This window comes from Nicotiana tabacum, chromosome 2 (assembly GCF_000715075.1).
Source record: "Nicotiana tabacum cultivar K326 chromosome 2, ASM71507v2, whole genome shotgun sequence".
In the NCBI taxonomy this organism is placed as follows: domain Eukaryota; kingdom Viridiplantae; phylum Streptophyta; class Magnoliopsida; order Solanales; family Solanaceae; genus Nicotiana; species Nicotiana tabacum.
In genome coordinates this window covers 15842884-15870366 of record NC_134081.1, presented here as the reverse complement: position 1 = coordinate 15870366, position 27483 = coordinate 15842884, and the positions used below count along the sequence as shown (strand labels likewise).

Below are 27483 nucleotides of genomic sequence, written 5' to 3'. Positions count from 1 at the left end.
ACCTTCCTTTTATGTTGGCACATCTATTATTTTCATTTTTTTTGGTTTCTGGTTCGGTATTCGGTATCTGCATTGAGCTCGACTAAAATTTGGTTCGCGTCAGAAAATCCCACATTGAAAATAAAATACTCCCTAACAAAGGTGACTTCATACATAGAACTCAAACCCTAGATCTATGATTAAGAATGAAATAGTACTTATCACAATCCACCACAACCCTTGTTGGTATTCTTTTGACCTTTTCTTATATAAAACCCATCAGTCGTTGAAAATTCAAAACAAGTTGAAATATGCTTTTTTCATATTAAAAAACAAGTTGATAAATATAGACCAAGTAAGCAAATTTGAATAAAACCAAGGTTAGTTGATACATCATAATCCTCCACAAGCAAAGATTTAAGTTATACACATTCATATTCTACTGTGTAAAAATTTTTATAATATCAGTGTAAATTAACATACTTCTTCCACAAACAGTGATTTAAGTTATACACATTCATATTTTTCTGTGTAAAATTTTTTATAATATCAGTGTAAATTAACATACTTCTTCAACTTACCGAGAATATGACCTTAGATTAAAACAAATAGATAAAAAGTTAATAGGTAGTCGAGCGATATTAGCAGTGTCATTATTTGCTCCATCTTCTGTGGGAGAACTTGGTTATAGTTTCAACACCTTATAATTTGCTCAATCTTCTGCTTGTCAGTACCATTATTACTGCCCTATTATATTTTGAAAATACTTTTTTTGAATTAAGGGTCTACTAAAAATAATTTCTCTATCTCTAACAAGATAAGTGTAATGTATGCATATAACCCACCCTCTCCCGACCCACTTGTTAGATTACATGTGTATATTGTTATTGTTATAGTGTAAGTTAACATACTATAACAATTTATTCTATATTTTATGTTGTCATATTAGACTTAATATGAAAACATATTGTAGATCAGATTAACTTCATAGTACAAAAATCTATACACTAACGATGTTCCGAACTTAAAGTCTTATTATAATAGTCGTAGACCAGTATTTGCAAATTGCATCACACGTCTTTGCTTGATTAAGGGGACCGAATCTTGCTTTACTTTTATGGTCCTTATATTAATTATTTAATTTGTGAATGGGTCAATGTTTAACAATTCTACGTACCTAGGAATATGCTGTTTTATTTACCATGTCAACATTGAAGACTTGTCAACGTAAAACATTTGTTGTGGATCTGCTCGCATCTTTGATTTTGTAACAATAATAGATCAATCTTCGTCAGTTTTTCTTTCATACTTATATTGTTGTTAATTGTGTTAACTTGTTACATATTACTGTACTCTGTAGTAAATAATTGGGACGTCTGATAACGAAATGGAAGTGCTACTTAGGCCCCATTTGGAAACGTGACAATTTCTAGACATATTTTTATCTAGTTACTTTAAAATAATTTATACAAAAGCACTTTTACACGTAATTTGATAGTTTTGTACAACAAGTTCGTAAACCGCTTTAATTTAGTTGTCTAAATTTAAAGAGCAAGCCTTAATTGGACACCAACCGAACAACGTTTTAACATGATTGCACAAATGTTAGTCCCAACAACAACAACAACAAAAAACTCAGTGTAATCTCATACGTCCTACCTTATCAAGGTAGAGAGGTTGTTTCTTATAGACCCTTGGCTCAAAAATAATGAAAATAAAGCAACAACAATAGTAACAACAATGTAATAGGGTAACGGAAGTAAATAACACAACATGTAATAATAAAGAATCATGAATAAGAAAATACAAGAATAATACTAGTACTATTGATAAGCCTACTCCTAACTCACAACTACCTCTTAACCTTCAACCCTAACCCTCGACCTCCACACCTTCCAATCGTGGGCCATGTCCTCGGTAAGCTGAAGCAATGGCATGTCCTACCTAATCAACTCTCCCCAATACTTCTTTGGCCTATCCCTACCCTTCCTCAAACCCGCCATAGTCAACTTCTCACACCTCTTGACTGGAAAATCTATGTCTCTCCTCTTCACATGTCCGAACCATCTCAGCCTCGATTCCCACAACTTGTCCTCCAAAGAGGTCACTCCCACCTTGTCCTTAATAACTTCATTCCTAATCTTGTCTTTCCTGGTATGTCCAAACATCCATCTCAACATCTTCATTTCAGTTACTTTCATCTTCTAGACATGGGACTTCTTAACAGACCAACACTCATCCACATACAATATAGTCGCTCTAACCACCACTCTGTAGAACTTGCCCTTAAGTCTAGGTAACATATTATTATCATACAACCCCCCCTCCCCGAAGCGAGCCTCCATTTCAACCACCGGGCTCCAATACGATGAGAAATATGTTAGTATTAGTTTGAGTGCCCGTATGGATTACTAAAGAACTTGTTTCTTTATCGTGTTCCTTAAGTGTTAAGTAAATAAGCAATAAAATGAACACAATGATTTTTACATGAAAAATTATCCGGCTCAAAAGGTGCAAAAATCACGACCTACCACGTAGGATTTTCAACTTCAAGTCCACTAGAACAATGAGCCAAAAAATATTAATTACAAGACTGTAATTCAATAGTCTCCAGTACTCCTACTACTCTTATTTGATTCACAAGTTACTCTAACTTGTAAAGCAAACACTCACTCCAACTCACTAATTGTAAATGACACTTGATTACAACTCAATTTCCTAAAATACATTCACTAGACTGACTTAAGAAGAATACAATGTAAGTACTCGACTAGGGTAAAACAACTTATGACTCTTCGGTTAATGTGTAAAATGATAATCGCAGAAGTCCAAAGTAGATTGTATTTAAACCCTTCAACTTGAGATCTTCTAGGAGTCATATTCATAGTTAGCTTCTCCTTTGATAGGACTCATAATGTTCTAAGGATTTCACCAACTTTGGGACTCTTGTCTCTGACTGAATTATCCGTATCTTCTTGAGCAACAACCCTTATCACATATAGCAGCCTTCTTCCATCAAACTCGGACCTAGGTAACTTTGAGATAAAGTTATTGTCTTGTACAGACATACAATTATCAACATGAGGAACTGGTCCTTTATCCTGAGGAGTTGGTTCTTTAGAACAGTTAAGCAGCTACGTTGATGACCTGGTTCTTTGAGCATTTAGACATACTTTGTTAATTATCAAAACTTCAATACTCAACAATTTTTTCCTTTTTGATGATGATAAACTTTGTACATAGCAGAACTAGGTAATCACACCAAAAGAACCAGATAATCACAACAAGTAACATTGACATACATGTATGTTCACAACCCACAACCTTCCAACCTTATCTTCCCTCTTTTGGTATCATCGGGAAAAAAAAATATTAGACAAAAGAAGCACAGATAGTGTAAGATTCAAGGCCAAACAGGCTACAACACAAGCTTAAGAATTATCAAGGCAAACAGACTAAGCTGAAGATCCAATATTATACCAAGTAGTAAAGCAGAATAAGATGAGACATTAAGTTTTTCCAAAAGAAGCCCTGTGCCTCGTCTTAATCATTAGAATAGAATAAACTAAGCATACTACAAACAACTCAGACTAAGATAAAAGAAGAAAAAAATTGGGCCATTACTGAAACAGCAAAAAAGACTAAGAACATTGGGAAGGAGCTGTTTCATGGGTGAGAAGTAGAGGGGGTCAATGCTTTCACAAGAGTGGCAATCTATTGGGTATGAGCTTCCCTATCTTTCCCGAGCTCTTCTCGAAGTTTCCTGGTTTCCTTTCGAAACTTATTATTGTCTTCACGAAGCTTGGCATTCTCTTTAATAGCCAACTCCAACCTCTTACTGAGCTCAGCAACCCTACTGCTCCCAGGTAGAATAGCAGATCATGTGGGTCCTCTAGCCTTAATCTCCTCATAGTCACACTGTTTGAGGGTAATAACATCCAATACGTCATTGTGGTTTCCAAACTTAAGCTCAGGTAAGGCAATGTTGAGTTTGTCAAACAACTCAGTCAGCATGAACCCATAAGGAATAGCATGCTTAGGCTTGAAAGTGTATGCAACTCTTGCCATATGCTGAATCATGAGAATGGGGAGATTGATAGGTCTACCAGTGTCAAGCAGTTCTATTACAACCATGTCCAACAGAGTAGCTTCATGCCTTCTCTTATACCTCTAAAGAATGCAGGAGGTTACAAAATGAAACAACAACTTGTGGAAGAGAGTCATATCAGTCTTGTACACCTTCTAGGGAGGATCCAGTTCAAACTTTTGAGAAAACTTCCTTGTGACCACAATGCCAGTGTCAACATCATTGTCTATTGCTGGCCATTTTTTCTTCAAATAATTGTCAAATCCCAAAGAAGAGATATTCAGAAGCATTCCCAGCTCCTCAGCATCAAACTTCATTTCAAATCCCCCTACCTTACTTTTGACTACCTTCCCATCAAAATTAAAATTTGCATAGAACTCCACCACAATATGAACACATACATGAGGGAAAGATTTGACAAACATGTGCTTCCACCCCTGAAGCACAAGTTTTTGAACTAGTTGAGCCATCCCTTCTCATTAGCGTTTGCAAGAATCTTCCCATTTAGCACTTTTATGTTCCTGAACTCTGTGAGTCGATCAACTGCAACTGGCACATTCTTTCTTGTCTTTCCCTTACTATTCCTTTTAGAAGGGGTAGCATATTTTGTAACTTTGGCAACTTTCTTCTTTCGTTTAGAGGACTTAGCTGGCAAGGCTTATTCAGACTCATCTTCTCCATCCAGTTCAACTAAAGGTTCTACAATTGAGACCTTCTTCCTTGGCTTCTTTGCATTTCTATACTTCTTAATGATTAGTTCATTAACAGCTTTTCTTTTACTCATTGTAAGAGGATTCCTGGCAGGAGGGACCACTCATTTACTTGTTGGGACTGATGACTTTGTAGCTTTTACAGGAGTCTTTCTGGGTTTCTTCCCTACCTCAGATAGTGGCAAATCATCTTCATCACTCCTAATGTCTTTATCTCCAGGGAAAGGAGTTAGTAGAGACCCAAGTTCTTGAGCCCTTGTCTCTTCACCAATTTCTTCTAAAGGGACTATGGCAGTGTTCCCAATGGTCATTAGAGCCTTCAGATTCCTCACTCACATTCTCATTTTCTTCCTCACTCTCTTCATCAGCTTCTTCACTCTCACTTACATTTTCATGATCTTCACCTTCACTCTCAGAGTTGAACTCCTCCTCACTATGATTTTCTTCTTCTGCAGAATTCTTTGCTTGTTCACCTATCTTATCATATGTATCACTCTCTTTTTCATCTCCAGAATCTCCCTCATTCTCACTCTTTTCTTCTTCATTTTTAGTATCATACTCCCCAGGACTATTCACACCTTCTACTTCTTCTTCTTTTTCACCCCTATCACCCTCCTCATCCTCAGTCCAACTAAAAGAAAGACCACCAAAACCCTCTTTTTGCACATGTTCTTTACTTCTTTTCCCATCAATCACAGGCTCCACAACAGTAGTATCTACATCCTTCCCCAGATCACCCACACCCTTTTCTACAGTGAATTTCTCCACTTATGATTTCTCACTCGTGGGTGGGAGAGTATCTAAGGGTACATAATCTATAGCAGACACAAAAACATCTAATTTTAAAGGAGGATGTTGTACCTGATCAGCAATAACTGGCACTGATTCCCCCTGAACCATAGACTCCTTGACTATTGTATCTACCTGAGTAGATCAGGCATTTTCCTTACAGATTCTCTTGGAGTAGCTTTGATATTTGTTGACTTAGAGGTAATTTTCGTAGTAAGCTCATGTGCATGGGTGGCTGGTTTTGAAAGTGGGGTTACAGTAGGGGTAGGGATGGTAAGAGTAGCAGGAACAGGGGATGATGATGTAGGTACAATAGATGATATCGAAGGAGAAAGAACAGGTGTGGGTGTGGGTTCACTTGATTGCTTGGTACTTTTCTTTGATTTGGGCTTCATGATTTGGATTTTGCTTCAGCCTTGGTTGATGATTTGGCTTTAGAAGGGATTTGACTGGCGTTAGGCATGGTGATCAGATAAGAAACTCGATGAAGAAAAAAGAAGAATTAGTTCTTGATTCTTGCTTAGGGTTTGAAGGAAACAATGAGGTATGAGAAGATGATCATAAGGGACTTTTAAAGACATTACTCCTGATTTGACTGGAAGAGGAAAGGTGACCGAATTTGAGTTCTAACGAGACTCTTATAATGGTTACTTTGACTGTTAGGATTTCAGGAGTAATTGGACTCTAATTGCACTAGAATTCCCCCTTACTCTTTGACTAGAAAATTACTGGAAATGATGCCAACGGAATTAGAAGTCAGAGCATAGCAATAATTTTAGGGTATTGAGTCATAGTGACTTAAGAAAGTATGACACGTACCTGAGTCGAAGAACCAGCTCCTTAGCAACTCCTTATTTGTTTATGTAATAAATCTTTAACACTTCATATTAGTATCATACAACACAGTTATCAGCCATATTTTTCAAGCACGTGTGTTAGCTTAATACAAGCACATAGCTGAATCAAACACATTGTACTTAATTATCTACATTGAATTATGCCTTTTCTAGCCAATCACTAGGATTAAACTTAGTAGGAAGAGTTGATTAGACCTAGTTTTAGTCTGTTCCTTTCAAAGTGATTCCTACTCAAAGTTTTAGTAAATATATCAGCAATTTGATCTTCAGTTTTACAAATATTAATTGAGATATTCCCCTTATCAACATTGTCTCTGAGAAAGTGATGTCTAATGTCAATGTGCTTGGTTCTTTTGTGTTGACATAGATTTTTAGCAATGTTTATGGAACCGGTGTTATCACAGAAAACGGGAACACAATCAACAAATATACCATAGACCCTTAGCTATTGTCTTATCCATAACAACTGAGCACAATATGCTGCTGCTACCACATATTCAGCCTCAGATGTAGACAAGCCACTGAGTTTTGCTTCTTGGTTCCCCACGACACCAGACAAGAACCTAGAAAATGAGATGTTCCTAAAGTGCTTTTCCTGTCAACATGAAAACATGCATAGTCAACATCAGCATAACCAACTAGATCAAAGCAATACCCTCTGGGATACCATAGGTAGAGATCGGGGGTCCCCTTGAAATATCTTAGTATCCTTTTGACAGCTTTCATATGAGATTCCTTGGGATTTGCCTGAAATCTTGCACATAATCCCACACTAAATATAATATCATGCCTGCTTGTTGTGAGGTACAACAGTGACCCAATCATTCCCCTATATAGTTTCTGTTCCACACTTTTTCTTTCTTCATCAAGATCCAGCTTTGTTGCAGTTGCAATGAGAGTGTCAATGGAGTTAGAGGAGTCGATGTTGAATTTTTTTAGTAGTTCCTTGATATATTTCTGCTGATGTATCATGGTTCCAGTAGATGTTTGCTTGATTTGCAGCCCCAGAAAAAAGTTCAATTCACCCATCATGCTCATTTCCCATCATTTCAGCAAATTCCTTGCACACTGCTTCATTGGTGGCGCCAAAGATAATGTCATCCACATGCACTTGCACAATTCGAATATTCTTCCCTATACTTCTTATAAATAGAGTATTGTCCACCTTTTTCTCTTACAAAGCTGTTTGCTAAGAGGAACTTTGAGAGTCTTTCATATCAAGCTTTTGGAGCATGTTTCAGTCCATAAAGAGCTTTATACAACTTGAATACATAGTCAAGAAATTCTTCACTTTCAAATCCAGGAGGTTGTATCCAGGAGGTTGTTTGACAAACACTCCCTCCTTCAGGTAACCATTCAAGAAAGCACTCTTTACATCCATCTGGTATAAAGTGAACTACATGTGGGCAGCAAAGGCTATCAACATCCTTATAGCTTCCATTCTAGCTACAAGTGCAAATGTCTCATCATAGTTAATGTCATCCTCTTGATTGTATCCCTGAACCACCAGTTTGGCCTTATTCCTTGTGATGTTTCTTTGTTCATCCAGCTTATTTCTGAATACCTATCTAGACCTATGACAGTTCTGTTCTTGGGTCTTTGTACCAAGTGCCAAACCTTGCTTCTCTCGAACTGATTTAACTCCTCTTGCATGGCTATGATCCAGTATGGATCCTTTAGAGCTTCTTTGATGGTCTTAGGTTCAACATATGAGATAAATGTTATAAATGCACATAGATTTCTTAGAGAAGACCTGGTTTGCACTCCTACATTTGGATCAGATATGATATTCTCAAGAGGATGTGAGATTTGATGCTTCCATAGTCTGATCTATATACCTAGAGAAGATTCACCTGAGGAATAACCAAAAGGAACAAGTTCAATGGGTGTGGCTTCATCAGTCTAGTTGGCAGTTAGAGTGGTTCTTTCTTTTTCTTGTTCCTCGTGATCACTGTCAATTTTCTTGTGGTCCTTGGATCCATCTTCATACTGTGTTTCATATTCCTTTGCAACTTCATCACCAGTGAGTCCTATGTCATAATCTTCATCCTGCAAACCTTTCTCAACCAAATTACTAGATTCATTAAAGATAACATAAATATTTTCTTCTACACACATAGTTATTTTATTAAAAACTTTATAGGCCTTACTATGTGGAGAGTAACCCAAGAAAATTCCCTCATAATTTATGTCATCAAACTTACCTAGAGCTTCTTTCCCATTATTATACACAAAATATTTTCACCCAAAGGCTCTCAGGTGAGTGATGTTGGGTTTTTTTCCTCGAAGTAACTCATAGGGAGTTTCCTCAAGAATGGGTCTGACCATGCATCTATTTAGCAGGTAGCAAGCAGTATTGATTGCCTCAGCCCAGAGACTCTTAGGCAATCCACTAGCAATCAACATGGTCCTCCCCATGTCTTCTAAGGATCTATTCTTTCTTTCTACAACCCCCATTTTGTTGTGGAGTTTTAGGTGCAGAGAAATTATGGTCAACACCATGCAAGCCACAGAACTCAAGGAATTTTGAATTTTCAAATTCAGTTCCATGGTCAGTTCTTATCCTTAATAACTTGTACCCTAGTTTTTGTTGAATCATTCTAACAAATACACATAAAATATCAAAGGTTTCATCTTTGGATCCCAAAAATAAAGTTCAGGTATACCTGGAGAAGTCATCAACAATCACTAGCACATACCTCTTACCTCCTATGCTCCTTATTCTCATTGGTCCACAAAGGTCCTTATGAAAGAGTTCTAAAGATTTAGAAGTACTAATGACCTTCTTATATTTAAAGGATGGCCTTACGTGTTTCCCTCTAACACAAGCATTACACACCTTGTCAGAGGATAACTCAACTTTAGGTAGCACAAGGACTAAGTCTTTTGCTGCCAACTTGTTGAGTTGAGAAAGACTAGCATGTCCCAGTCTTCTATGCCATAGTAGTGGATCATCTTCCACTTCACTCAAGCATGTGTGCTCACTCCGGGGAAGTGACGTAATCCATATCTTTTAGACATTGTTATGTCTCTCTTTAACATAATTTCATCAATATCAAGTTAGCGACAGAGCAAATTTTAGAATTGAATTTTACCTCATTTTTTTTATCGCACATTTGAGAGATGCTAAGAAGATTGTGTTTAAGATCTATCACATAATACACATCTTCTATAGCATGAGAGAGTGTCTTACCAACCTTGCCAATACCTGTTGTCTGACCCTTTTTCCTATTTCCAAATAACACACTCCCTCCTTAGAAGGATGTCAATGAGAGAAATTTTTTCTTTTCTCCAGTCATATGTCTTGAGCATCCACTATCTAGATATCAGTCTTGATTGCTTCCTCTCACCTTAGCCTGCACTAAAATTCACAAGTTAGTTTTGGGAAACCAAACAAGCTTAGGTCCCTTTTTGTTGGAAAAAGGATGAATCAGATCCCTTCTTGCCTGGAAAGAGAGATGATTAGAAGCTTTTTTCTTATTAACCTTAATCCACTTAGTATGGACAGGAGGATTGACCTTGGTTTCTCTTCCTTCTTCACATTTTTAGAATTACCAAAGGTTCTTCTAAACTGAGCATAAATTAAGGCAGGACAAGTATCTTTAAAGTGTCCTACTTTTCCACAATGAGTGCACATGATATTATCAGAAATTCCTACATAGTTTAGGTCAAACTTAGGGACAGGTTTTCTGTAGCCAATTCCAGATTTGTTAGAGCTATAGTTTTCATTCATCCAATTCAAGGCATTAGAAGATCTATGCCATTTGATTAGTCTAGAGAGTTCATAATTATCCTTTTCTAGGTTTTCCTGCAGGACTTTATTTCTACATTCAGCATCACAAAGATTATCTTTAGCAATTTTTAATTTCTTTTCAAGCTTATCCTGCATATCACTCATTTTTCCCTTGCCATGTATATCCGGAGACTTCTCATTCTTAGAAGTAAGCTCAAGAACATGGTTCTTAAGGTCCTTGAATTGTTTCTCTAAATTAACTTTGTTAGATTCAAGCTATTTGATATCAAGTTTGACACATGAAAGGTTGCTTATTAGCTGATCATTTCCAGTACTCATTTTATCCATTTCATTCATCAAGGTCAAAATTATGGCCATCAGTTTTTTTGGGACATATTATGAATGTTTTCTTTCAAGTCAGATATACTTACCTGGTTTGTTTTATCTTCAGTTTCCGAATCACTCATGGCCATCATCCCTATCACTTTTTCATCTGTTTTGGATTCTTCAATCGCTATCAAGGCCACTTTGATGTTTTCATTTCCAAAGTCAGTTTCCGAGATCCTCCATATATCACGAGCAAAGATGCAAGAGGACACTCTGAAGAGAGTGTTTCTGGACAAGCTTCTATAGAGCAGGTCCTTTTCTTTAACATATTTCCGAACTAGCTAACGATCTTCCTCATCATATTCCTCTTCCTTTTTATTGCACTTGTTACCTTCACTATCCCTTTTGGTTAGGAGAATTGGTCCATGACTGACAATTACCCATAGGTAAAAGTCAGTAGCCTAAAAATATGTTTCCACACGCAGCTTCCATTCATCATAGTGGTGTTCATCAATCAGAGGTGGTCTTCCAATGTGCATTCCAAGTTGTACTAGGGGTTCTGTCTCCACAACGTTCATGAATCACAACATAGAGACATATAGCCTCATCATCATTTTCTTCCTCTTGATAACTTCCACTGTCCTTATATGCTGCCAAGAAAGCCTGCTTCATTACTTCAGTAAATCCTTTGCCTAGGATTTTTCCTTTGTTGGAGCACTCATCTTGCTTCTAAGATCTCTCTTGGTGTTAGTCGTGTATTTGAAAGAATCTGCTATGATACCAATTGTTAGTTTGAGTGCTCGTATGGATTACTAAAGAACTTGGTTCTTTACCGTATTCCTTAAGCGTGAAGCAAATAAGCAATACAATGAACACATCGATTGTTACGTGAAAAATCACCCATCTCAAAAGGTGCAAAAATCACTACCTACCACGTATGATTTCCAACTCCAACTCCACTAAAACAATAAGCCAAAATGTATTAATTGCAAGATTGTAATTCAATACTCTCTAGTACTCCTACTACTCATATTTCATTTACAAGTTACTCTAACTTGTAAAGCAAACACTCACTCCAACTCACTAATTGTAAATGACACTTGATTACATCTCAATTTCCTAAAATACATTCACTAGACTGACTCAAGAAAAATACAATGCAAGTACTCGACTAGGGTAAAACAACTTATGACTATTCAGTTAATGTGTAAAAGGATAATCGCAGAAGTCCAAAGTAGAACATATTTAAACCCTTCAACTTGAGATCTTCTATGAGTCTTATTCATAGTTAGCTTCTCCTTTGATAGGACTCATATTGTTCCAAGGATTCCACCAGCTTTGGGACTCTTGTCTCTGATTGAATTATCCGTATCTTCTTGAGCAACAACCATTATCACATATAGCAGCCTTTTTTCACCAAACTCGGACCTGGGTAACTTTGAGATAAAGTTACTGTCTTTTACAAACATACAATTATCAACATGAGGAACTGGTCCTTTATCCTGAGGAGCTGGTTCTTTAGAACAGTTAAACAGCTGCGTTGAGGACCTGGTTCTTTGAGCATTTAGACATACTTTGTTAATCATTAAAACTTCAATACTCAACAGTTAGATCCAAAAATAATTTTAAATTTCAAATATGTACTAATTATGCAAAAAAATTAATAATCATGGTTTTCTAAATTTACGAAACAATTGGAGAAAATGATTATATTCTACACCTTTATTTTTTGCCCCAAATTGATATTTCTTTTACAATATTTTAAAGCAATTTTGATATATACACACATATTAAATGCACTTAATTATTCCAATATGTCATACTGTGGGGTTACATGAATAAGATCGGAAGATCTATATACAAATATCCAGCCATATTCATTATTTATTTTTTATATATATATAATAGTCGATATATATATATGTATATATATATCGACTATTTTAAGTTTTAACAGTTGGATGGACGGTTATTTAGGTTAATTCTACTTTCCTTTTTAGTTGCATATACGAAATCGAAAGGAAATAGCTGGGGCCTCGAACATTTATGACCCGAACCTATCACCAGGCTAGGATGTCATGGGCTTGCCCAACCCAAAGTTCTACGGAAGGATATTTGGGCTTTGTGGGCGTGTCTGCTTTAACTAATTCCCGTAAATGCCCCTTTTTAGGTTACTATTTAGATTTTGCCCCTATTTTAAACAGTTGTATAAATGGAGGCACATGAGAATTAACATTTCTGGACAATGTTAGACTTGGATCTAACGTTTGCTTGCAACTGTTTTCTGATAAAAATACAATTACTTTTGACGATGATACAATATCTTTGTTGATTGTATTCTACTCGTAAACTTTCCGAAAATACCTTTGTTCCGTAATTATTTTTACATCTTACATATATCTTTGAAAGCTATAGGCCCGGAACTTCTTGAAATATTTTTGAAATTCTTGACTGGGAATAATTCATAATTTCGCATGTCAATTCGGGTCTATTGTCATCCTTCGGTGCAGATGATGGTAGCTTAATTTGTAACGATGTGCGGAAATATCTGTATTTCGACGCCTATTTTACCTGTTGAATTCAACAACAACAACAACCCACTATAATCCCACTAGTGGGGTCTGGGAGGGTAGTGTGTACGCAGACCTTACCCCTCCCTACCCTGGGTAGAGATGCTGTTTCCAAATGACCCTCGACATCCTTCCCTCCAAGAACTTCCCACCTTGCTCTTGGGGTGACTCGAACTCACAACTTCTTGGTTGAAAGTGGAGGGTGCTTACCGTCAGAGCAACCCACCTTGTCTACCTGTTGAATTCAATTTGAGCGAATTCCTTCCCTTTTATGCTTTCTTTCGCTGTTTAATCTAGTTAACGTTGATTTTGATCATTTTTAGTTGTTCAGAGTTTGGGGTTCATTTGGACTTATCTTGAGCTGATTGAATCTTCTTCTTTTGTGGTAATATTGATGTTAAAATGGAGGTTTAATGGTGGACAGATGGTGTTTTTTTAGTGTAAATATTGTATAACTGGTGTTTATACACGCTTATACAATATCATATGATTGTGTATAACTGTGTATATTTGTGTATATCTATAGTTATAATTTTTTTTTTTTTTTTAATGTATAAGGGGGTGTATATATATTGTCAGTATATAATAGGTATCCACAGAAGTTGGACACTTTCTTCTCTTCTTTTCTTTTTCTTATTTTTCTGGTATCCATTATTATACATTTCATATACAAAGTTATACATCATTATGTATGTACTGCACATGTGCAGCTAAAACTGAAAATTATAAGTTATGAATTTGCAGAAACTTTTAATTTTTGTTTTTGATTTTTGCTATTTGGAACTTGGAGAAGAAGAGAATTTGAGGTTTTCGAGTTGTATTATATATGGTTTTGCATTTTTTGTAGTTGAAATAGTAATGGATATAAACTTGGGAAGAAAAATGAAATTTTCACGCTTGAAGATATATGCAGAATAGAAAACCAAAAAAGATACTCTTTCTTCTAAACATTGGTCTATTATCTTTAGGCTATAGATTTGCAAAGATATAATTGGGCTATTATGTTGCAATGTAAGTGTGTGAGCTGTACTTATGTGTAATTTTCACTAGGGGAATTGAGTTAGCGGTAACAAACTACTACTACAACAACAACCCAATATAATCTCACTAGTGGGGTCTGGGGAAAGTAGTTTGTACGCAGATCTTACCCCTACCCTGAGGTAGAGAAGCTGTTTCCGATAGACCCTCGGCTCCCTCCCTCCAAAAAGTCCCCACCTTGCTCTAGGGGTGACTCGAACTCACAATCTCTTAGTTGAAAGTGGAAGGCCACTCTTGTCTAGCGGCAACAAACTAATCGCTTGATTAATTACCAGCTTTCATCTTTTCCCTGGTCTTGCACACGCTAATATACTTACCTGAAGAACCAAATTTTATGGTACAAACATGCAATCATAGAAAGTGTACTAGCAACATCAGAGGGAAAAAAACAAGCAATCTAACAAAAAAAATTACCGATTATTTAGGTTGATAAAAGAGCATGAAATTCCATTTTATTAAAAGGTTAGGACAATACAACTACATTTCTCCTCCAGAGAAAATTAAATTATTTTGATGTTTTTTGCCTGATTTGAAGCTTATGTTGGGTATGAACTTCATGCTCACATCAAAATCAAGCTTCAAGTTTTAGATATGCCTTTAAAATTCCCATCATTTCACTCCCGGGAAACCGGCCAAGACAACCTCTTGCAGCTGCTATTTCACTGAACTTGTCAACAGAATCACCAGCAAGAAACTGAAGCTTCTTATTTTTGTATTCTTCAATCCTTTTATCAGTATCTAAGTCTTCGCCAGCTTGGACGGATGGAAGGGGAAATGGATCAAGGGAAATACCTGACAGGACAGTTTCTCCGCCCAAAACACTCACAAAGTCTTTTAAACTACACAATGCAAATGGAACTGGTTCAAAGCTGTGATCTCCATATTCTACAGGTGTGGAATGGTCTCCAGTGACACAAAGGTAGTAGTTGAATTTCCCCGTTGACTCTGCTTCCCAAAGAAGCCTAGCTAATTGTCCTATAGCATGATCAACAGCTTCCAGTCCTTTCACTTTGAATACGCTCGCTTTATCATGACCTGCATCGTCAATTGCCTGCAAATCCAATAATGAACATATAACCATCAACCTCACAAGAGAAAAAAGAGAAAAGGAACTAGCACCAAAAAAGCATATGATCCTTTGCACAAGTTGACGTAAAGCAGCATAAAAAAATTACTCTAAATTACTCAAAAACAATTACTCTAAACTTGCTAAAACAATCAAATGTCAATGCTGTGATTCTTCTATATGCTTTTGTTACTCCTAACGAAACTGCTATGCTAAATATGGAATCTAAAAAACACGATGAAGGGATGGACCTTCCTAAGAGAAATCCTCCCATGAGCTGTTACAAGAAAATTGACTTTTGCCAACAATTGAAGCATCAAAAGAAAAAGATAAAAAGATCTTTTCAAGCTCAGAGCATATTGAGAATCAAACTCTGGGAGATACCTTAATGTGAAGGAATCCAAAATCATAGCCATCAAATCGACCAGGCTTGTGCTCATCTTCCCCGGGTACAAAAACATTGGAACAAGATTGCAGAGGTGCCGACAGTGCCTTGGCTATGGCAGTTGCTTTTGATGTTAATAATGTCCTATAGTCTCCTGTCGCTCCAGGAGCTTCCAGAATATCAATCCCCAGTGACAAACCCAAGCCAGCAATAATCTTGGTAGGAGCTACCATGCATGGCCAGAGACCATGTATCCTTTCAAATGGAGCAACCTACAGCATATAACAAATAGAACTGAGAATATAAGGCTCCAACCAGAAGAAAAATGACTTTCTTTCTTTCTAATATGTCCTAAGCTGAATGGTTAGCGGCGAAATTCCAAGTTAGTTATCATAACAATGCATGCAAAACTCCCACAAAAAAAAAACTCACAGACGCTAAAAACATGCACTCCTTGTACCTCAATTCGAATGCCACACCCTCGTAAAAGAACCAGATTTGCAACATTCTTTCCTTCTGCTGCCCTTTCTGCATTCAACGGATGGGCAAGCAAAATGCGTGAAATTTCTTTAGACAGTTCATTGACAACTGCAGCTGTGTGTTTTGCTTCATCTGTATCATCAAGAGGCTGTGCTTGTAAAAGTAAGCGGTTGTCTTTCAATGGGTCAGTTCCTGATATATTTCCACTGAGTTTTGGTCCCTTGACAACCACTCCACATCTATGCTCCGTAGCATACCTACAATTAAACATTGGATATTGCTCTTTTCTTCACTAATGGGTATTATGTAAAGCTCATATTCCAGATGCAGCAGACAAGAGCAACTATAATAAGAAACGCTTGCAAACTATTTCAGTAGAGATAGTACACTACTGAGTAACAACAATTTCTCTCATAAGAATATTTTTTGAGGAAAAAATAAATCAAGCCTAGTAGGCAGCAGACATAAAAAAAATATAACTAAACCCTGGTGGATAAGATATGATTATGCACATCAGCAACAAATAACGGACAAAGAGTTCAAGCAAAGGGGCCATTTCTACCTGACTCTAATTTCATATTCGGGGAAAGAAGGCAACTTCATTCCATCTAATGCTGCACAAAGAATTGGTCCTTCTTCTTCAAAATGCCTATCAGCCCTCCTGCTAACAACTATTCCTGTTTCCTCATCCAGTGTAGCAAAGTTTGACTTGTATTGAAAAAATAAAATATAAGTCAAAGACAACACTTTCACCTCATATACAAAGAGAAGTACCAAAAATTAGAGTAAAATTTATTACAGTATAGGTTCAACGGTTAGCAAATGATAGTGCTGTGCATATATCTTGTTATTCATACTAGCATAGATGAGAACAATTTCTCAGACTAATGTCCCACTCCCAATAATGTCTCAGACATTGGTCCCTCTCTCAACCCCGGTGAAAGAGAAAATGCAGAACACATGACAATATTTGAGAAACCCTGTCATTAATTGCCACAAACACAATGTGCAAATAAGGTAGCCGAGGAGGAGATATGGTTATTGCTCGTAGTTCAAACAACAATGTATGTGAGGAAGCTCGCTATTTACTCAAAAGATATGTCGTGCCCTGTGGTTCTCTTCATTCTATCTACCAGTGAAATTCTTCTTTATTTGGGCCTACTGAGTTCAGGGGTAGTTAACATAGGGCGAGAAGAATTAAGACATTACATTACCTATATAGATATACCATTTGTACATACACATATAACAGCTCTAAGAGACAAAGAAAGGTGCATACCTTAAATGCAATATCCCCTGGTGACATTGCCAACCCGGCACCCATCGACTCAAATGCACCCCTTCCTCGGTAATATACCCTAGGGTCATAGCCCAGCAAAGAAAGATGTGCTGTATCACTTCCACAACCCAAGCCAACTTCAACAGGATCCATCAGACCATTAACTCCGGCAGATGCTATGGCATCCAAAATTGGTATTTTGGCTGCTTGAAGCGAGGTTTTATAACCAAATCTTGGCAGAGAGACATCTCCCAAACCATCAATAAGCACAAAGGCAACTCTTCGCTTCGGCTGCTCCAAGTTAACCATTCTTCTGTACGGCTAAGGCCTATTCGCTGTCTTCCCTAAACAGGCACAGCTCAGAGCCTCAACTTATAAGTATTAAAACCTGTACGTAAAGAAAGGGAATACATCAACTATCCTACTTCAAAAAAGGAATAACGTTTCTGACAACTAGTTCACAAGCTGGATACGTAGATATTTCCATGAAGATATAAGGAATCAAATTGGATTTGCAATCACCTATTTCTCTACGACTATTGCACAATCTACTTTTACTAATTACAACACATGGATGCGCTCAAGTTATGATTTAAAGTTCTCGTACAGAACACATGGATGGGCTTACAAAAAAATGTAACAGAAGAAGAGATAGTATATCCATACATAAATGCACCGAAGGTCAAAAGGAATGATAAACCAAATAAAAGTGTTCAAATATACTCAGTATGAAAACACCAACTATGCAAAAATTATGATCATAGGAACATTAGAAACTCAAAAGAATGAAACAGAAACCTTGAATGATTAACTTATCAGAAACTAAGACATATTTCTAGGCAAATTGCAGTGGGTACCCTGTCTCCAAAAATTTGCTTATATTTTACAGAGTTTTAAACGAATTAATACCAAATCCATCACTATGTGATTTCGAGTTCGAGCAAAAACTAAGACACTAAAAAAAAAAGATGACAGGAAGTGGTCATACATACACAAGCCAAGTAGACATTGCAAGAAAGAGGTGAATAAGTTAACAATTATCTGATGATGACAGAGTTCATCGAAGGATATATGATGCATAATAGAAGATTAACCTTTATTGATGTATTAAGTATTATATTGAGAGGTAGAACTAAAATATCACCGTGACGAATTCCAAAGACCATATTAGGGGAATACACAAGTAAAGCCATCAAACCTGTTAATACACTGGAAGTGATATCCATTCAGGGATATTGTATCACAATTTTACTTATGCTGCCCGTAAACACTCATAAAAAAAATACGACTACAAATAAGTAATAGGGAAAAGCAACATGCATATGTGAAATCTAACTACACCATCATAACAAGCATGTCTAGAGAGAACCATATAAATCTATCTACTGGTATCAAGACAATCATAGGTACTAGTTTCTACTTTCTTAGCAAAGTACCTTTCAAAGAAACTGCCATATCACTACATATAGAGCAAAGTAGAGAATCAAGTAGCAAAACTCTCACTAAGGCAACAAAAGCATTACAATATTATGCCCAAGCAACAAACATACAAATATATTTCATTGAAAGACAACCCATCACCTAGCCACATCCCTCCACCTAATATATAAAAAGTATACAAGTAAACCCCGCAAAAACAACTACCTGTTTCATGTCTCATTAAAGAATCCTTGAAATCAACCCATTATTATTTGATCACCTCAAGTCATGTCTCATTAAACAACAACAACAACCCAGTATAATCCCACTAGTGGGGTCTGAGGAGGGTAGTTTGGGGAGGGTAGTGTGTACGCAGACCTTACTCCTACCCTAGTGGGGGTAGAAAGGTTGTTTCCAATAGACCCTCGGCTCAAGAAGACGAATCATGTCTCATTAAAGAACAGAGATATTAATCTTACATAAAAATCAGCCAGTTTTTTTAATGGTAACTGGTAAGTATTCATTTTTTAATTTCATTGTAGGATGGATACTTCACCCATGGTAAGCAATTAGATGCAATTCACTTGAAGAGGCTCTCCTTTCTCTCCCCCTTCCTCTAAATTCTCCATATATCCGCACCACCTCTCCCATTCTCTCTTCCAACATTTCACACAAGGACACCTAATCGTCCCGTCATTTTGACTAAATGACTTTGCATGATTAATAAACTCATCAACGCCTTGTATAAATTCATTCCTCAAACCCCGCCGATTAGAAATATTCATATCATACATCCATCTACGATTTCCATTTTCCAACTACATATACAAAAACAAATGCACAACAAGTTGAAATTAGTTTAGACTTTACTTACAGTTCAGTCCCTCTTCTATATTAACATAAAAGAATTAACAACAATCACAACTGATGAGAAAGGATATTTAGGCCCGTTAGGAAGTGCAATGTGTTTGAGCAATAAATAAATAGAACTCGGGAATTTATAGAATAATAATAAAGCAATTGACATCTGAATTATGAGAACGCATGATAAATTACCGGAAATAATTAATTGTTAGCAATAAAGAGGTGGACAGAAAATTACCTTTTGAGGAGAAACAACGGAAAACGGCAATGTTTCTGAAAAAAACAGTGCCTCTGCAACGAACCCTTAACCCGGAACAGAAATTCTGAAGTATTAGTAGATCAGAAATACACCATTTACTCTTTCGATATGTATTGGGGTTATAAGTATAAAGAGAATAAAATGGGAGATTGCTGAAAGTATATATTCTCACAGTCACAGATGGTGAGGCATTTATATATTCTCTCGATTTTGCTTTCTAAAAAGAATGTCTAAACCTAGTAGATGCTGTTTGTAGAATATATATATATATATATATATATATATATATATATATATATATATATATATATCATATATATTCACACATATATATACATATACATACATACATACATACATACTAGTTTGTAGTGTTACACCTTAATAATGACACGTGATGATTTAAATATTTATTTATATGACGGAACAATAAAATTTAATTAATGAGAGAAATTTTATGTATAATAATAATATAATAATCATTTAAATACCGAAAAATATTACTGATTACATTAGTATAATACGTGAATTCAAAATGAATGGACATCATCAGGACTTATACAAATGATCAATTTAGTCACGTTAGTTAGATAATTATGTATTAAAGTTTAAAAATATTTAATGTGATGGTATTTAATGATAAAGTATTGCGTATTACCGAATAATTCTTTGTAGACGATATTATTTTTTGTGTATGTTTTCTTCTAATGCTTTGGTTGCTCTGGCCATAACCAGAACTTTTGTTGTCGATATTAATATCCCTCTTGAAAGTGTAACGTATAGTTGTTCGTGCAAGAAAAATTATTGCGGTAAATATAGTCCAATATTTAGGATGTTTGTCCTTGTGTTTTATTTATTATAATTGCAAAACATAAACATACTGAAAATTATTTTCACGCAAATTTAAAAGGGTATTCTTTAGTTTCGGAAGACGAAAGTTGAATTCAGGGATAAAAATATACTTAGAAGCACATTGGCCAGTATCAGAATTTTGCATGTATGGCGTTATTGTCAAAACTTCTATATATCATACGTGTGATATTACATTAGCTATTCGGCGGATCTAAGTTTTTATGTAGTATGATGAGCATATTTTTCTTCAAAATCAACTTATATACAATGGAATATCAATTTAACTTAGTCTATTATATATACGGTGAACTAACATACGTAAGTAATAATAAACTTGACAACAAACATGTATGATAGAAGGTCATTTGGTATTAAAGTATTTAAGTATTTGTTTTTGTAGTAACTATTGGTATGATCTTCGGCTAAGTCAAAAACGGGAAAACATTTTGTTTATACCATAAAATTTGTTATCAATATTTTATTTAGTTGACCAACATATTTATTTCTGCTAGCTAAGATAACTTTTTAATTTCTATCATGCAATTTGCAAATTGTGTTTTAATCTAATGATAGAAATATTTCCCTTATTAAATGCATTACTATTACCATTGTGGTTGATAACCAAGTGTTCTGGAACAACCAAATCATCTTTATTGGATGCTCTTTTTTGTTTCCGACACGAAAAAAGAAGTCACTGAATATTGGATATGTTTTTACTCTATATTTCTTAGCATATGAATCTTTTTCATTTGAGGCCATAATTATAATTTTGGCAAGCTAACTTTTATAGTCTCTACTTTCGTCGATTTTGGAACTACCAGTAGTACTTGGCAGAAATTACCTTCCAAACTATTAATTTTTCATCAAACGGTTCATTGATATTCAATATATATCCAGAACTCCGGGCAATTTTTTCGATCATTTGATACTTAGTCATAAACGTTTCATCCCATATTATCAATTTTGTTTTCGTTATAAATTTAGTATTATTGCTCTGCTTTGATATTTTGTGATGGTTATTTAAATTGTTTGAAGAGGTATATCAGGTCTAAAGTCAGTGGCCTCATAATAAAATTATTGTTGATACACCACTTGTTATTATTGCTAACAACATCATGTGGGGTTGTGCATTTGGATCGGATATCCGAAATCCGAACCGATCCGTTCAATTTCAGATTTCGAATATTTGGATTGGATTTTGGATTATGTTCATTAAAATTTTGGATATCCGGATCGGTATAATTTTAACCCGATCCGATTCAAAATTATTAGGGCATGTATAAATACTAAACTTTAATTTCGAATAGCCAATACTTCTTTTACTTCTTCCTCCAAGTTATTACCTTTACAATTACTGGATTTAGCTATATTGGCACCATAGTACCCTCATAATTGCAGAGACATTAATTTTTCTTGTTGTATTGCCTCTTCTACAAAGAAAATATAAGTATGAGTTTTGCAACTTAGAGGCATAACAACTCGAACCTCCAGAGAAATATTTTCTTAGAGATGCAATACTGATAAAAGGGATGAAAAGTAAAGAGATGTTTGTATTAGCACAGAACACAGAAGAAGCAGATAAGGCAGATGCATTGGCCGATTAGATTGCAATAGCCTTAATAATACGTATAATCCGATCCGAAAATCCAAAATATTTTTCAGATCCAAACTTTAAAATTCGATCTGATCCGATATTAGTTCATATTGTATTTTTGTCATGACTCAAAATCTAACTAGTCGTGATGGCACCTAACCTATCCCGCTAGGTAAGCCAATTACACAGCTATCCAATTTTAATAATAATTATTAAAGTAATTTAAGTGAATAAAGATCTAAATATTGTACAATCCCCAAGAACTGGTAGTACAAATCATGAGCTTCTAAGAATAGAGTATACAAAGCGGAAATAAAATAAATACATAGTCTGTTTGAATAATACATAAACAGAGCTTTTATAAATCTAAGGCTACCCTGAAAAAGAGGTATCTACAACAGGAACGCAGGTACATTTTCAAGTCCCGCAACCATCGAACACAACAACAATAACAACCAACAACCAACATCTGCACGCAATGTGCAGAAGTGTAGTATCAGTACAACCGACCCCATGTACTGAGTAAGCAACAAACCTAGCCGTAGGTTGAAAGTAGTGACGAGCTTCTATCAAGGTCGGGTCCATAACCAATAGTCCACAACAGTCCATAATAACATAAAGCAAATAATATCAGAAGTAACTCAGAGATAAAATGCTCAGCCAAATCATGATTTCAAAAATAATAGTTCTTTCTTTCAAATACATCAGTGAAAATCCAAATCGTTTGCCGGAGTTGCCAAAAATATGAATAGTTTTAAAACAATAAATTTCTCCTAAAATCTTGTCAATAATAAATAAGATATTTTATTTTTTCTTCCGGATAACCCGTGTAAAAACAAATGCATCACTATGCCCATCTGTCAAAAATGTATGAAAAATTATGAATGATGTGATACAGTACAACACGAGGAAATACATCTCTATGCCTGTATGTCATGTGTGCATGCCAATGCGATGCAACTCAATGATAAAATCATAAACAACCCCTCGGGCAGAACATCACTCATATACAACCCCTCGGGCAAACTTCACAGTCACTCGTGCCACTCGGACATACCTCACAATCACTCTTGGCACTCGGGCATACCTCACAATCACTCTTGCCACTCGGGCATACCTCATAATCATTCATGCCTCCCAGTCACTCAGCACTCAGCATTCGGCACTCGCACTCAATAGGTACCTGCGCTCACTGGGGGTGTGTTCAGACTCCGGAGGGGCTCCTTCAGCCCAAACGCTATAATCTGCATGGACAACTCACGTGCTATAATAATAAAGTATGCTGCAGGAGGGCAACCCCGATCCACACTCACCCTCATAATCAGGCCCTCGGCCGATATCAAACATGCTGCGGCGTGCAGCCCCGATCCCATAAATATGCAACATGCTGTGGCGTGCAGTCCGATACCATAATATCTTCACAAATCAGGCCCTCGGCCTCACTCAGTCATCAATCTCTCCAGTCTCTCGGGCTCACAATGTCATGAAAAATAGCCCAAAATGATGATATGATGTATCAATAAATAACAACAGAGACTGAGATATGATATGCAATGAAATGAATATGACCGAGTATGAATTTTTAATTTAACACAATAATTCAGAGCAATATGATCTCTGTGGGTCCTAATAATACTGGCACATAGCCTCAACATGATTTTAATATGCTTTTCAACTCAATTTCTTTAGCACATAAAATCGCATGAAAAATGCCAAAATTATTTAACTATGAAATTCCACAGAAACAATTATGTCATAATTTCTATAGTGCACGCCCACAAGCCCGTCACCTAGCATGTGCGTCACCTCCCAACAATTCACAAAATACATATATTCAGGGTTCATACCCTCAACTCCAAGATTATAAGAGTTACTTACCTCGAACAAGCCGAATCCAATGTCGAGCAAGCTAAACAATGCTCCAGAAATCCCATTATGCACGTATCAACTCCCGAACGGCTCGAATCTAATAACAATTAATTTGATTCAGTCCACACAATTTATAGGAATTAATTCCATATCAAATGCTAATATTTTCCACAAAAATCCGAAATTACGCCCCAAAAATCACCCGTGGGGCCTACGTCTCAAAATCCGATGAAACTCACAAAATACGATAACCCATCCAATTACAAGTTCAACCATACTAATTTCACTCAAATCCGACTCCAAATCAGTATTCAAACTTGAAAAATTTTGTTTTGTGATATTATAGAAATTTCCTTCTATTTCTCTTGAAGATTCAATAATCTTACACCAAAAATGAAGATTAATTCATGGAATATAATCACAAGGAGTTAAGAACACTTACCCTAAGTTGTGTGAAAAATTTCCTCTCCAAAATCGCCCAAACCGTGCTCCAAAATCCGAAAATGAGAAAAATTCTCGGAACCCTCGTTTTAAACACTGCCCAGGTATTTCCGCACCTGCGACGCCTGGGCTCGCACCTGCACATCCGCATTTGTGAAATAAATTGTGCGCCTGCGGACAATGCCAACCTCTCAAAACCTCGCATCTACGGCGCCCTTCTCGCATATGCGGGCTCGCAGATGCGCAAACCCTTCGCACCTGCATTTTCCCCAGGCCAGCCCCAGTCCGCATCTGTGCCAACACCTTCGCACCTGCGGTCTCGCAGATGCGGCAAATTCCTCGCACTTGCGAGCACTGTCCAGTCCCACTATTGTCTGCTTTTGCGACTGATCTCGCGCACGTGCGGTTTCGCACGTGCGATCAAAAGCTTCGCAGGTGCGATCACACCAGTAGGCAGCAGTTCCAGAAATGTTTCAAATTGAATTTGATCCGTCAACCATCCGAAACTCACCCGAGCCACTCGGGACCCCGTCCAAATACACTAACAAGTCCTAAAACACACCATGGACCTACTCGAGGCCTCAAATCACATCAAACAACCTCAAAAATACGAACTACACACAGATTCAAGCCTAATAAATTTTGAAATTTCCAAATTCTACAAACGACGTCGAAACCTATCAAATCACATTCGATTGACTTCAAAATTTTCACACAAGTCACATTTCACATTACGGACCTATTCAAATTTCCAGAATAGGATTCCGACCCCGATATTAAAAAGTCAACCCCCCAGTCAAACTTCCCAAAAAATTTAACTTTCGGCATTTCAAGCCAAATTCCACTACGTACTTCCAAATAATTTTCCGGACACGCTCCTAAGTCCAAAATCACCATACGGAGCTATTGAAATCATCAAAACTCTATTCCGGGGTCGTTTACACATAAGCCGACATCCGGTCACTATTTTAACTTAAGCTTTAAACCTTGGAACTAAGTGTTCCAATTCGTTTCAAAACCTCACCAGACCCGAACCATTTACCCCGACAATTCACACAACAACTGTAAAGTACAATTTGAGTAGTAAAGGGGGAAGCAAGGTTGTAATACTCAAAATGACCGGCCGGGTCATTTCATTCTCTCCCACTTAAATATATGTTCGTCCTCGAACGTGCCAAGAGTTGTTTCCAAGCCATCAAATCACTGTTCCATCTTACCACACACGTACCCGGGGGTGAACCCGCTTCACCCTATTCCATATAGGCTTGACAATACAATCCAACTGAATTCATTAATTTAACTCTAGCCCATAACCTTGGAATTTAATTTCCAACCTTTAGGATTTCATTCAAGACACAAATCTTACATTTACACACCGTATAGTTCTGAACAAGTTGCATCGAGCTATAACTATAACCACAGATATAATCAACCAATATATTACACAACTCGCATGCTTGTAGCACCCTTCCTGATAGCAGTAACTACTCCAAAACCAACTGCATACTAGTATTAAACCCATATCGAACCAAACCTCATCCGAAAACCTTTGTACACTGTTGATAATAAGAGAAACACGCGAAATTTCATGAACACTTACCAGATCAACAAGTCACGGAGCTCTCTCGCCCCAACCAGAACCATAATCGCTTTCTAAGCCGACTTTCAATATCATCCTTCCGAACATACCGTAATCGAACATGATAGTACCCATTCTAGGTACAATGACCTTATATTACTAAACACAACTATTCCACGGACATGCCACACAAATATAACTCACAGCCACAACCCATACCATCTGTGCACCAATATGCAACAATTCAAATGTACTCAGTCATGAAAATGACTCAAATGAGAGAACTGCCTCGCAAGATTAACAAGTACCGCCAAAACGAAACATTGAAAATTCATCATACACCGTAGAACCATCACCCGATTCTAGCACTAGGTTCATAGGTTCTACAAATCATGAGCAAGTGTCTAGTAGAGTCTTGCGAATCGGTATGATGCCGTCTATACTTATCTTCGAGAGGCTACACGACATTTAGGATATATACTTCCCATATTTCTTTCCTTATCATGCGGAATTGATTCAGCTTGAAATATAACTTTTTGAATTCCTTCCACATATTCGTATGCACACATGAGCGCTTCGTATCAGCTGTGCATCGCCGGCTTGTGATTTTATGAACGAGGTTCAAGATGTGTATTCTGTGTTTTGGTGATGGGCCAGTATGGAGGACTTGGGGCTAGGTTTAGATCGCAGCTTAGGCTAGGTAGCTTCAGTTGTAACCTGTACATTTGGATTCATATTTTCGGTAATGTCCCTACAGGTGGAATTTGTGGCTCGATGAGCGGTGAAATGGCTTTTTGATGAGTATGATGAAACCACAGAACGTGTTAAGACATTTTGAATATGACGAGAAGTGTTTCCTTGAAATGTAAAGAAAAGGTCATTGGGTGCTTGATTTTCATTTCTATGTGACGTATAGTCCTGAGTGTGAATGTTTTGAAGGATCTTTCACGATTGTTAAATTTTGGGACAAATTAAATTTTCATGTCTGGTTAGTGAGTTTGGACTCAGATAGACTAAGTGATTGCATAGTAATTGTGACTGCAAAAGGGTATAACAAGATACCAGTTTGAGGCTAAGCAGGTGGATTATCCCCTGCGGAGTAATCTACGTAGGTGTATTCCTAATGATGTGAGTAGAGAGTTTCTTTTCTGTCAACGGGGTGAATGGGTGGAGATTTGAATTTGAATCTGGCTGATAAAGTTGACTTGAGTGTCAAGAGAAAAAATGTGAGCTTAGTGGGTGATTGAGGTATTTTATGGTTGGCGTTGTATGAGCTTGAGAAAGATTTTTGGTTGAACCGACTACG

The 27483-nt window shown here is 36.7% G+C and overlaps 1 protein-coding gene across 1 annotated transcript; it reads right to left on the bottom strand.

Moving 5' to 3' along the window:
• Positions 1-14420: 14420 nt before the first annotated feature.
• LOC107817040 (uncharacterized) lies at positions 14421-20069 on the bottom strand. The gene is made up of 6 exons (XM_016642810.2): positions 19822-20069; positions 17301-17688; positions 16584-16729; positions 16002-16278; positions 15541-15813; positions 14421-15141 (listed from the first exon to the last, which is right to left on the bottom strand). The coding sequence occupies exons 2-6, from the start codon at positions 17607-17609 to the stop codon at positions 14662-14664; spliced, it is 1485 nt and encodes a 494-aa protein (XP_016498296.2). The 5' UTR covers positions 17610-17688; positions 19822-20069; the 3' UTR covers positions 14421-14661.
• Positions 20070-27483: the final 7414 nt, after the last annotated feature.